This window comes from Pempheris klunzingeri, chromosome 3, assembly GCF_042242105.1.
Source record: "Pempheris klunzingeri isolate RE-2024b chromosome 3, fPemKlu1.hap1, whole genome shotgun sequence".
NCBI classification, from domain to species: Eukaryota; Metazoa; Chordata; class Actinopteri; order Acropomatiformes; family Pempheridae; genus Pempheris; species Pempheris klunzingeri.
Window position 1 is genome coordinate 28,309,765 of NC_092014.1, and position 12,985 is coordinate 28,322,749.

General features: G+C 41.6%; 1 protein-coding gene across 1 annotated transcript; it reads left to right on the forward strand.

Annotated features, from left to right (window-relative positions):
• The first annotated feature begins 1,235 nt into the window (after positions 1-1,235).
• Positions 1,236-9,104, forward strand: LOC139199445 (adipose-secreted signaling protein-like). The gene is made up of 5 exons (XM_070828516.1): positions 1,236-1,306; positions 5,196-5,332; positions 5,454-5,607; positions 8,258-8,383; positions 9,004-9,104. Exons 1-5 carry the CDS (start codon positions 1,288-1,290, stop codon positions 9,102-9,104), a joined length of 537 nt encoding a protein of 178 aa, XP_070684617.1. The 5' UTR covers positions 1,236-1,287.
• The last annotated feature ends 3,881 nt before the right edge of the window (positions 9,105-12,985 follow it).

Sequence of the window (12,985 nt, forward strand, 5' to 3'; positions counted from 1 at the left end):
CATAGCTTTGGGTTTATTTGCCTCGGGGCATCTGCTTTTTTTCTTCTTCTTTCATCGCATTAGAAAATACAATAAATCTTTTTACAAAATATATATTACAAATATGCATTGCAAATTTCCCCAATGTAGAATAAAGGCCCACATCTCTGTGTCAGCACAGAGAAACATTACGCTGAAATGCGTACATTTATTGAAACAACCGCCTTGAGCAGTAGTTTCTATTTTTTTCAATCTATATGAAAAGTATTTATCTGGAGCTCACCACTCAGCGCTGCCCAGTAACTGAAGAAAGTACAAGTACACAGTTGAGGCCTTGGTTCGCTCCAGACAAACTAGATTGTCCGATGTGCCGTGTTACCACGTCTAAAGGCCGAAGGGACACACTCTGCCTCCTCCCGGCTGCAGCCTCCAGCCTCCCTGATCTCCCCCCACAGTTAGTCATGGTGTGGCACAAACAGTGGTTGTGTAGAAAATGAGAGACCGATTGGAAGATCGGAAAGAGGGACCCAGACCCAGTTAGATGATTGACAGGTAGGCTGCTTTGTCTGAAGCCTGCACATTCACTGCTGTGTGTGTCACTACTGTGGAAGTCCCTCAGGCTGTCTCATGGCTTTGGTGATACTCAGTAATCTATTTATTTCTGTAGACACCAGTGCAAGTGTCCTATTTTCTAAATGGCAGATATCTATTTTTAGGTCCTGTTATACATTTTTATCAAGTATCACTCAGGCAATGCGGCAATGCTTTCTTTTTCAGGAACACCCCGCTCACACTCTCACACACGAGCTGCCCGGTACGCCCACAGTCTCATCTGTCAGCTGCTGATGAGCAGCTCCCCTGGGGCAGTTCGGGGTTAGGGGCCTTTTTCAAGGGCACTTTGTACTAATGAGTGAGGGGCAAGTGCTGCTCTTTAACTTAGCTTACCCACATTTATCCTGCAGTTTTACAAGCCACAAGCCTGCTCCTCTAACACAACTGAAACTCTGAGCACATCCTGTAGTTTATTCCCATGTCAGCATCTTTTGCTCTGTGGATATAGTAGACTAGACAGCAATGTGTGGGACTGCGAAAGACACGAAGGGAGCGACTTGACGATACTACAAGCTGTTTTTACTCACATGACATGACGCAGCACAAAGCCGACACAGTCAGATCTGACAAGCTCAAACATGTGGCGCTGTCTCTCTCCGTGTCCCTCTTGGTCATTGTCTGTCCTCATACTCAGGAGGTCAGTGATGACACCGCGCGGCTACTGTCTGACACTTCCTTACTCCTAACCACATTACCATGGCAACAGGAAGAAAAGGTAAGTTTGACACCGCCAGTGCTCATGTGTGCCTGCGTGTGTGAGTGCTCCCATTGACTGGCAGTAGTTTGGCCTTCAGCAGAGGCCAGTGTTCACTTCAGTTCACTGTAGTTTAGACACTGAATCCAAGAATCCACAGGAAAAGGTGGGAAAAGAAAGGGGAGCAGTGTAAATGCAGGAAAACTTAAAACACGTTCTCACTTTTCAGCGTTTGATGCCTCCCTCTCTCCTTTTTTCTCTGTAGTTTAGACATTGGAGATGTGGGCATGCCCTGAAAATGAACATTTACATGAGATTATTGACCAAAAATGATTCAATATAAAACCAGACCAATTCCACAAGAGTCAGATAGTGTTCAACCTGTGTGACTTCTGTCTTTAAGTTTTTCAATGTTACCATATTTCTAATTATTAGTCATATTCCTACGATCAGCACTATAGCTGCTGTTAGTATTTTGGTTGCTGTTTGTTTTGTCTCTCTCTCTCTCTCTCTCTCTCTCTCTCTCTCTCTCTCTCTCTCTCTCTAACCTCCAAGCCAAAACAGACCCTGACAGAAAGCCGCCCACCTCTTCTCGGTTCTGTTCGAGGTTTCTTTCCTGTTGCTTAATATAATATCTGATGCTGCTCATGTGGGGATTCTTGAATCCTTAATTTTGAATTCCTGAATCGTCGGGTCTCTCTGTTAATTAATGAGTTTGGTCTAGACCTGCTCTTCATGTAAAGCGTCTTGAGATAACGCTGTTATGAATTCGTGCTATATAAATACAGTTGAGGCCTATTAGCCCCCCAGGAATTATGGAACATTTTCCTAAAATTCTGCCCAATGTTTCCATCATTGATAGAACTTGATATAATCAAACGACAGTGCTATTTAGAAGCTTTTAGTATTGGTATTTTGGAATGTAAAATACATTTTTAGGCTTGCTTTACATCAAATATAGGGAAAAATGGGGTGATCAAAAATATTGGCCCTCGTGTGAATTTTTGCTTTCAAACAACACCTGAGCATCCAATCAGCATTGAGCTTTACTTAAGGGACTCCAAACAGAGCACTTGAACACATTATTGAGAGGGACTACTCTTACTCACCATGCCAAAGACAAAGGAGGGAGGCTCATAATGAGGGGGGAGGCTATACTGCCATTTCCAAGCGTTTTACAGTATCTAGAACAGCTGTAAGTTGCATTATTACCAAGTACAAGGAGACAAATTCTGTAAGAAACTTCAAGAACTCTGGATAGGAAATTAGTTAGAGATGTCAGCAAGAAGCCCCGGACATCTGCCAGGATGATTGTTGCTGACCTGGCCTCTTCTGGAGTTGAAGAGGTTGTGAGGGCTCTTCATCATGGTGGGCTTCAGGAAGAACCCCTTTACTCAAAGAGCGGCACATCAGAGCCAGTTTGCCGTGAACATTTGAAAGGTAAAGTTGAGTTTTGGAAGTCTGTCCTTTGGTCTGATGAGACTAAACTGGAACTGTTTGGGCAAATCAATCAATCAATCTTTATTTATATTGCGCCAATTCACAACAGTGTTATCTCAAGAGCAGGTCTAGACCAAACTCTTTAATTAACAGAGACCCGACAAATTCAAAATTACGGATTCAAGAATCCCCACATGAGCAGCATCAGATATTATATTAGGCAACAGTGGGAAGAAACCTTGAACAGAACCAGGCTCAGATGTGGGCGGCTTTCTGTCAGGGTCCGTGTTGGGTGGAGGTTGGACAGAGAGAGAGAGAGAGAGAGAGCAACCAACATACTAACAGCGACTATAGCACTAACAATAGGAGTGTCACTAATAAATTAACAGACATTAAAGAGACATGAAGCATCAGGATGGAGAGGAAGAGGAGTAGAGAGGAGCCCAGTGCATCATGGGAGTCCCCCAGCAGTCTAAGCCTATAGCAGCATAACTAGGGGCTGCTCCAAGGCCTGAGTCAGCTCTAAACTATAAGCTTTATCACTAAGGAAGGTTTTTAGTCTACTCTTAAATGTAGAGAGGGTGTCTGCCCTCCGAACCCAAACTGGAAGGAGATTCCACAGGAGAGGAGCCTGATAGCTGAAAGCTCCTGCACTACTTTAGAGGACTTTAGGAACCACCAGTAGGCCTGCAGTCTGGGAGCACAGTGCTCTAGTGGGGTAGTACAGTACTATGAGCTCTTTAAGATATGATGGAGCCTGAACATTAAGAACCTTGTAGGTGAGGAGAAGGATTTTAAACTCTATTCTAGATTTTACTGGAAGCCAGTGAAGAGAAGCCAGTACAGGAGAAATGTGGTCTCTTCTCTTAGTTCTCGTCAGAACACGAGCAGCAGTTCTGGACCAGCTGGAGAGTCTTTAACCTCTTAAGACCTGGCGTACACATGCGTGGACATCACATTTTGGGTAATATTACCATAGTAGTTAATTCTGCTTAGCTGGGGCCGTATGGACGTGTATGTGGGCAAAATTGTTGATATTTCATATTGTTTTTTGCACCGTGATTTTCAAAACATGTTCAAAATATGTTTTGTATGTGTTATAAATACATGCAAAAGCAGTCAGGAAAAAAAACCTGCTATGTTCAGGGTGGAAATAAAGAGTTTTGCACAAAGGTGACTTTATTGTGTTTTCTGGAAATTAAGACCGATTGTCCACATATGTGGACATAATGTTTCTCTAAAACTACACCATGTAAAAAGATGATGCTTAGGTTTTATACTTATCAGGGTCCAATAAGCCCAAATAGCAAGGAGAAATAAAAAATGCATATCAAACAAGAGCTCGGGTCTTAAGAGGTTTAAGGACTTATTGGGGCAGCCTGATAATAAGGAGCTGCAATAGTCCAACCTAGAAGTGACAAATGCATGGACTCATTTTTCTGCATCATTCATAGACAAGATGGGCCTGATTTTAGCAATATTACATAGATGGAAAAAGGCAGCCCTGGAAAAAGTTAAAGGACCAATCCTGATCAAAAATAACTCCCAGATTCTGTACAGTGGAGCTGGAGGCCAGAGGAATGTCATCCAGAGTAGCTATATTGTTAGAAAAGGTGTCTCTGAGGTGTTTGGGGCCGAGCAGAATAACTTCAGTGTTGTCTGAGTTTAGCAGCAGAAAGTTGCTGCTCATCCAGGACTTTATGTCCTTAATGCAGACTGAAGTTTAGTTAACTGATTGGATTCATCTGACTTTATTTATAAGAATAATTGGGTATCATTTGTATAACAGTGGAAATTAATGGAGTGCTTCCTGATAATATTACCCAGAGGAAGCATAGCAATGTAAATAGTATCAGTCCAAACACTGAACCTTGTGGAACTCCATGTCTGACTAAGTGTGGACAGAGGACTCATTGTTAACATGTACAAACTGAAATCGATCTAATAAATAGGACTTTAACCATCTTAATGCAGTTCCTTTTATGCCAATGAAGTGTTCCAGTCACTGTAACAGGATGTGATGGTCAATTTTTATCTTTGAAAATGCTCCAATGTTGTTAGAGCTCCCACTACACTACACACTACTACACCCCAAAATGTTCTCAGGCCACTTCTAACATTTGTCAATGTCACCACTTTTTGACACTGAACATGTGTCCTCAGGCCCAAACAAAATCATGCAATGTGTTTTAAGGTCTATGTGATCTGGCTTCACTATAACAGTCAAACATTCAGTTGCAGTTGAGCGTAAATGCATCTGTGATGCCTTAAATAATAGTGGACATGCTGTTAATTTATCCAGAAGTTTCTGTTGACTCACATCTGCTTTGCTACATCTATGCATGCATCTTCAGCTTCCTGCTTTACAGGAATTTGTTAAACATTTATTAAAATACACATTTCTGTTTTTGTTTTGTATCTAGTTTGGGCATCTAGATGTTGTAATGCTGTAATTTCTCTCCGTCACCAGGCTCCACCTCCAAGGCAGGTGGGGTGCGTTTCCCCGATGATGACGAGCCCCCCGGCTCTCCAACGCGGAGAGACGATCAGTCAAACCTCTGTACTCTCATTGCTGTTCTTGAGAAGGATGGCAGCTACTTGGTCAAGGTGTGTGCATGTGTGTGTGTGTGTGTGTGTGTACGTGTGTGGGTGTGTGTGTATATAGGTACTATTATAAGTCACCACACAAACATTCCTATCTCCCTCCCACTCTTCCTCCTCTCCCCAGGCTGGTTTCCTAAAAAGCCACCACTGTTATGAGATTGTCTTCACTGTCCCTGATGTCCCTACACTGGGCAAAGAGCTCTCCTGTCTTCCTTCCTCCTCTCCAACTCGGAGGTCGTCCGGCCTCCGCGTTCATCGTATTAACTCCACCCTGGAGGGTACGTTCAAACAAATGCATTTCTATAACTATGTGTCCCTTGCTTCATTATTAAAAAGGTTAATTGTAGGATTGGGTGATTCTTCGGTAACATGCTGCTTTGTACAATCATAGATATGCAAGTGCACATTCCTGGAAAAATACTCGGTCACTTTAGTCATGGGGTTGTAGAATAAAATCATTGGTGTGGTTGTAGGGTCATATAATACATACTGATAAGCTTTTAGACTCATGGATTTATTTCCCAAATTGGATGGTATTTAATCTGGTCACCTCAGCCTTTAGCATCGCACCCACACCAAAATAGACCCCTACATTTTATCTAATGCAGGCTGATAATGTCACCCGTGGAAGGGCTATTGTAATCATTGGCTTGAGGGCAGCACAAGAGGAATGGCCATGGGGTGACTAAAATCAAAAAGGGTTATTCCTTTGGTAGCATGAATGTGCTCAGCAAATTCCTTGGTAATCTACCATTAGATTTTGTTGAACTGATGGTGGCGACAAAAAGGTCAGAGGTCACAGACTGCTAGGGGGAAAAAGGCTTGTGCCATCTCTGGCCACACTGGCATGTGTAGTGATGGTTGATAGAGCCTAACATGCCTGGCATGACAGAATGTATGGATGGTTGAGGTGGGGAGGTTTTGGTTTGTCTGCTTCTTGTCCTACCATGAGGACTTGCCAGACTGGCTGTGTGCTGTGTGCTTTGTGACTCATTGCTCAGACTATCCATCCATCTGCCTCTCTTTGATATTACTCTGTCCCTCCTTTTCTGCAGTGTCTTTTCATGATCCAGTGGAAGACACAGATATTAAAACTCTGTCATCATCAGACTGCATTAGCAGAAGTTCTCAACACACATACATAACCTCCGACACAAATGGACACATGTCAGATTTACAAACTGATTAATGATTACCAATTTTGATAAGTTCCCAGAAGGTGAATCCTAGTTTTTGTCACCCCCTGATTTTTCTGCTAGCACTACCAGCAGGCCAAAGTTCTCGCTTACCCTGTGAAATATCTCAAAAACCATGAGATGGATTGGCACAAATTCTGTAAAGACATTCAACATTCACAGGTTGCAGTTTTAACCTGATTATGGCACTAGATGATCATCCAAGTATTTAGGATGAACTGTCTGGGAGTTCATCCTAATTACTCAGATGATCGTCCAGTGCCATAATCAGGTTAAAACTGCAACCGGTCCACTATTATGGTCCAGAGGTAGGCAAATAAGGGCTAGGTGGTTCTATCCACTGATATTAGCCTACTGCACATCATGTCGACTGATAGTAACAAGAAATTGTACAGAAATGCAAAACTTGTTTTGAGATAATTGCATAGTTTGGCAACCAGAAAACGTGTGGGACAACTTAATATGTGTCTTGGTCATGACATCTCAGGGATCTGTATCATATTTGTTTGTTCATGTTCTGCTATTTGCTGATATATTGTTATCGGACCTTTCAGTATGGGCCTCAAAAATCCAGTATCAGCTGAGCTCATAGAGTGTACTCAGCCATAGGTTTCTGATGTATATATCACATCAGTAATGGCCTTCCCATGCTGACGCTGGTGCTAGCAGGGCAGCTGACAAGCCTGCAGCTAAAGCTACAGTGATCAGATGTCCCAGACTGTCCTGGTTTCCAGATGGGTGTCCCGAGTCCTGTCAAATATTTGTAAAACATTAAATGTCCCAGTTTTGACCAAATGTAACGATGAATGAAACATACATACATACATATTTTCAGGCTTACATAGACATTTATCATGCTCTGTCCCATGCATCAACATAAACAATGCACCAACCTCACCAACCGTGTGTTGTTGTCAAGGCCTAGAATGCAAGGCCTCTGTCTGACTGAACCTCTCAGTGTGCTGTTGATTGGCTGTCATGCTGAAGACTTCTTCCCTCATAAAGTTCCTGGCAACGAAAATGCTGCACCCGTTGTCCATGGTGTTGAAAGGCGTGCTTGTTAGGTGTGCTAAGTGCTAAAATAATAGTCCCTCATCCTGATGAAAAGGCCTACGCTGCATGCATACAGTTGCACTAAAAATTATTCAACCCCCATTGCAAATTAGTATTCTACAGACTTTCAGCTGTGTTCAATGAACAGCTCAAACAAGAACAATTTGAATAGCTCAACAAAACTAATATTACAGGTGGTTTCTCCAAATTCAACATATGTGTGTGTGTGTGTACACTTAAGTGTCCTGGTTTCTGGTTTGGAAAATATGGGGTCACCCTTGTGCATGTGACATCTGTAGTGCTAACATAGACGCTGCTCTATGTCATGGACACGTCTCTCCAAGAAGAAACAACCAGTGGAGCAGTTGTTACAAGCGATCATAAAAATGGCTGTCGAGCTTTGCGCAGAGGTTAGGGGGGGATTTTGACACTGTCAGCCTCCCCACTCTTCCAAAGAAACTTCATGAACCCTGTGCACCAAACATGTGCCATGTAGCTCAAGGGACTGACAAGCGTTTTGATGTAGAGCTGAATTAGCAATATCCTGCACAGACAAATTACATCTTAAACTGCATCTGAAGCATAAGTAAAAAAAAATACCCTTCCCCACCTTCTACACCTGTCCAGCGCTGCCTGATTGATTGGCCTCTTTCCATGCTGCTTCCCTCCCTCTCTTTAGGAGGAGTGAAAGTCATGTGTGAGTACAGGACTCACCATGAAGGTGTGCTGCAGGAGGAGATCACCCTGGTAACCAAAGGGAGGAAAGACAGCAGTCTGAAGGTCCGGTTCCAGGCCAAAGTCATTGGTATGTGCACACACACACACACACACACTACATATATGCTCCAGTGTGATGCCACCCTGAGCCAGTAACTGAAGCATGAATGAATCTACGCTCCATTTCATTGAACATTTTCCAGCTGGAGGCGTTTCCTAAATGTCTCGTGATGCAAATACATCAACAGCACATTCAAAAGTGAATACATTTTTTAATCTGCTCTCAGTTCTTCCAATGTGAGCTAGGACTGTAACAATAAACGTATTACTGCAATACTGCAGTCATGTGATGCCTAGTGCAGGGCTGAGCACATGACTATCATCACTAAAATATATTCATATAATTATAATTGCAATATTAATATTATATATGTGTGTTCCCTTTTTATGGTGGATGTTGAAAAAACTAAATCTGAATTATTATTGTTGATTTTATTTTGCCTAAGCAAAAGTTAACTTTTGGAGTTTGATGTCTATGAACACAAGCAGGAGTTCTATCTTTGTTTTTTGTAGTTTAAAGGAGCCAAATGAAACAGTGTTACAGTACATTAGGACTTTAGACTGTACTAAATCCCATTTACATTTGACGGCAATAGTTAAAGTCACTTAGGAAAACAACCTAACATTACTTTCTCTTCCTCTGACCAGACCCACATCACGGGACTCCCATGCTGCAGGAGGGGGTGAGGTGCCTGAGTACCCTGAAAGATGCCCACGCAAAGCACAGCAGTGATCGTAAGAAGATATGATGACAAGACACGTATAAGATATATAATGTATGTATATACTAACAGGAGTGCTATTCAGAGACTGGATCGATGTGCAGAGTGGTACTATGGAAGCACCAATCCCCAATCTACAAACCGCTTTACTTGTCTGGGAAATGATGGGTCTGTGAAGCTATTTTCTCCTATTGTGGCGTTCCAAAGTATTTGTTGGAAAAGAACAGGTCAGTCAAATACTGTAATCAAAGTGGATTCATTTTTACAACAATCAAAAATGCAGGGTCATATATAAATATTAGCTTGGTATCCTTGGCAAGACAGCTTAAAAACCAGCCTGTAGCTCAACATGGGCATTTGACAACAGCCATTCAAATTAGACAATGATGAGGCCTCTGTTGCACAGAGGTATAACAAACCAGCACTGAACACTAGCCAGCGTCTCACATGCACACACACACCCTGACACATGGACACACACGCATAGTTGTGTTTCCATCACTTTGGAAGGCACTAAACTCACTAACATTAATTTCCCGGAGACTTACCATAACCACTACTTAGCTAAACCCTACCCCAACCTCAACCTAGTCTTAAACTAACCCAAACCTTAAACCCTTAAGTCTTTGCCCTAAATTTGTATGACTTACAGTTGTCCCCAAAAGGAGTAAGACATGGTACACACACACACACACACACAGACAGCCCCACATGTTAAGTATAAATAAGATAGATTATCATTTTACAGAAGCCAAACAAGAAAAATGTTTCACTTGTTCCTTACCAATGTGCACCACCCACCATAAAGAACACTCATGAAAACACAGTACAATGAATGTTTGTGATTTACATCAAGAAAAACAGTAGACTTCCATAATGGCAATGGTGCAGTGATTCATGTTATTTGATCAGTTCAGTGGGGAATGTCGCTGGACAGAGTCAGTCATTCCTCTGTTATCGTCAGTGGCTTTAAAACCAGAGCCAGCTGGCCTGGAGCCACTCACAGTTCTTAGGTCTTCTCTTACGTTGACTACCTGCAGGCAGTAAGCTTGAAATTCATAATAATCTAATATTTGCAGATAAGTCAAATGTCAATATAGAATTAGCTAAAAGCAACAAGTTGTAGTTAGCATCCTTTGTGCAGGATGACACACATTCACCGCTGCTGTTGTAGTTTCCCACATCTGCCACCAAATATTTTACTGACTGCACCTTACTTTTACTATTGCACCAATTCTGATTGTACTATTGATATATTATGTGAAGAAAATTGATTCAACCTTAGTGACAACAGTTCAGCTGGGGTCATTTGATCAAGTGCACTTTGGCAGGAAGAGCCACTTGTGACTGCTCAGCGGATTTCTTAATCAATCGACCTGTCCACCATCTCACTTTACTGTCGGATAACAAAACGGGGGTCATTTATTATGTAGTGGCTGTGTATGATATGGGACATTTCATTACAAAGTATTAAATAGCATGATACTATAAAAATGTCTTTATTATGTCATCTTATAAACCAGAATGTGTCGTCCAAACACCATCTTCTAAGACTGTGTTATATGAACGTTTGACTGTTTGTGGTGCAGAATACAATCTGGCAGGAAATGCCATTATTATAATCATTATTATTATTACTGTTATTATTATTATTATTATTATTAGAAATAAGTATTTACTAATGAGTACTTAACTTGATTTTCTGATTTGGAAAAGAAAAGAAGATCTGCCTTATGCATCTCTTCTGTTGACATCAGCGTAGCCTTCTTCATGTGTATTATGACTTGCTTACATCAGCAAATGATAGAAACAGGTTGGGGGATTTTTGCCTCTGTTTGCACGATTTATTCTGTATGTCATGAAGTGTAGCCAAATGAACTGTTCTGAGCAAATAATTAGGATAGGCCAGGTAAATAACTGGCCTTTGTGTGTTATTTGTTTGTTACTGTACTTTATTCATTACATTGTAACTTCAGAAAATGGAAGATGTTGCCAGAAGGTGTTAGTTATTACAGGAATAGACCAACATTTTGATCTATTGTCTGATTTGAATCAGTATTGAGCCCCATGCTAGCATTTTAGCATACAATCTGTTGAGTAATGTATTCCATGAAAACCCTTACCATGCAGTATATTAAGTGACTGGTCATAAAAAGCCATAAGACATAGCCTCGTAAATATTTATCAATGTCTCGGCAAGCTTTAAGGGATTCCTGTTGATACCCCAAAATTTTAGTGACTTTATAGGACGTGACTTAACAGCACAGTTAGAGCAAGTTACTTACTAAATGTAAGATGGTACTTTTTTTTTGATGTTTCGTGTCACATTTATTTGGCACAAGGATATGAAGAAGCCAGGGAGGACATGAACAAGAGGCACCTGCTACATATGTCAGAATTGTCATGGTTACGGTTTATACAAACAAGGTTTTTATTGGCAATATTCGCATTTTGAATCACATAATTGCTCAGAAAAGTCACATTTAGATATTTTCCTCACATTGTTCAATCAGTTTTGCAAAGTCTAGTTGAGGCTTATAGGCTTCACAGTAGAGACACACCGGATACTGGTGTCGGATATCGGGCCGATACTGACTACAGACAGCTGCATCAGGGATCAATGACAATGGGCTAATCTATTCAGTTCAATTCTATGTTTATATCTACAAGTGCGTACTGCGTCATGTGTCAGCAGAGCACGGCTGACTCCATCAAACACACTAATAAGGATTATCTTGCTACTTACTACTCCTTTTCAGGACAGAAAGGTGATTTAATGGCTGACTAGTGACAGTACCTCCGTGCTTCCTTATAAGATATATAAACTGGCTGTGTCGTGGCCAACTAGAGATGAGAAGGAGTGGACGGTGGTATGTTACTGGTGCGGCACTCTGGCTAGAGCGGGCCACCAGACAGAACCTCTTGTAACTGCAACTTCCGAGCAGACGGCCGCCAGTGTTGGCCACCGATGTGTCTGTGCGTGTGACCGGATGGGCACAAACAAGAAGCCCCTGACCAGAGCTGCTGTCCAGAGCCAGGCTGTAAGACAAACTACTGAGACTGCCGGACCTGTACGGCATCCATACAGCTGCATTTAAAAGGTCTGAACACTTAAAATGTGATTCCTCTTAATGTGGAAGATTTTTTTTCCCCCAATTATTTATTATTTTAATGATAAATAGGAGGTCAGTAAATGTATATCTGTGTATTGATTTGTTATGTTTACTTTTGCAAAGTTAGGAAAGCAATGTTAAAGTCCAGTCTGAAAAGATCCTAGTCTTTTTCACACAGTGAGACATACAGATATTTGATTAAACACGGGGATCGATAGGTACTCTGTATAGAATCAGAATCAGTATCAGGGCTGCAGAAGTCTTCATACTTCATAGTCATACTTTCTCATACCAGTGGCCTGTTACTCAATATGAATGTTTACTGTAAGTGTTGGAATGGAGCTCCAATGCCTGTAATCTACCAAAGACACATTGATGACTAAACGTGACGATTCTGATCACCTCTCCTGTTCCATTTAACATTGTTGATTATGGATGTGTGGATTCATTATGTGGTGCTTTGTTGTAATCTGCCACCATACAGTATGTGTCCTATTGCACCATCAGTCCATCGGGACTCTGATGTATACCTGCCTATGAATAAAGTATGCTCTCACCTGTGTATACTGTCTAGACCATGCACTTTTCTGATTCATCCAGAATCAGATATTATAGAGGTGCCCCTCATGTCTTCTGCTCCTTCTGATGAATCATATGTAGGTAAAAATAAACGGACATTTACTGCTTTAAAATGCATGGCTTGTTAAGCGGAACGGACTGGCGGAACCCACTATGCAGACACTGAACTTGTTTGAGTTCGAAGACAATCAGGTTTAATAGAAACACAAATGGAGC

What these genes read in the sequence shown, in the direction of transcription:
- LOC139199445 (XM_070828516.1), top strand. An exon ending in TATTAACTCCACCCTGGAGG is followed by an intron (nt 5,608 to 8,257) that starts GTACGTTCAAAC and finishes CCCTCTCTTTAG; the next exon opens with GAGGAGTGAAAGTCATGTGT. An exon ending in GTTCCAGGCCAAAGTCATTG is followed by an intron (nt 8,384 to 9,003) that starts GTATGTGCACAC and finishes TCCTCTGACCAG; the next exon opens with ACCCACATCACGGGACTCCC.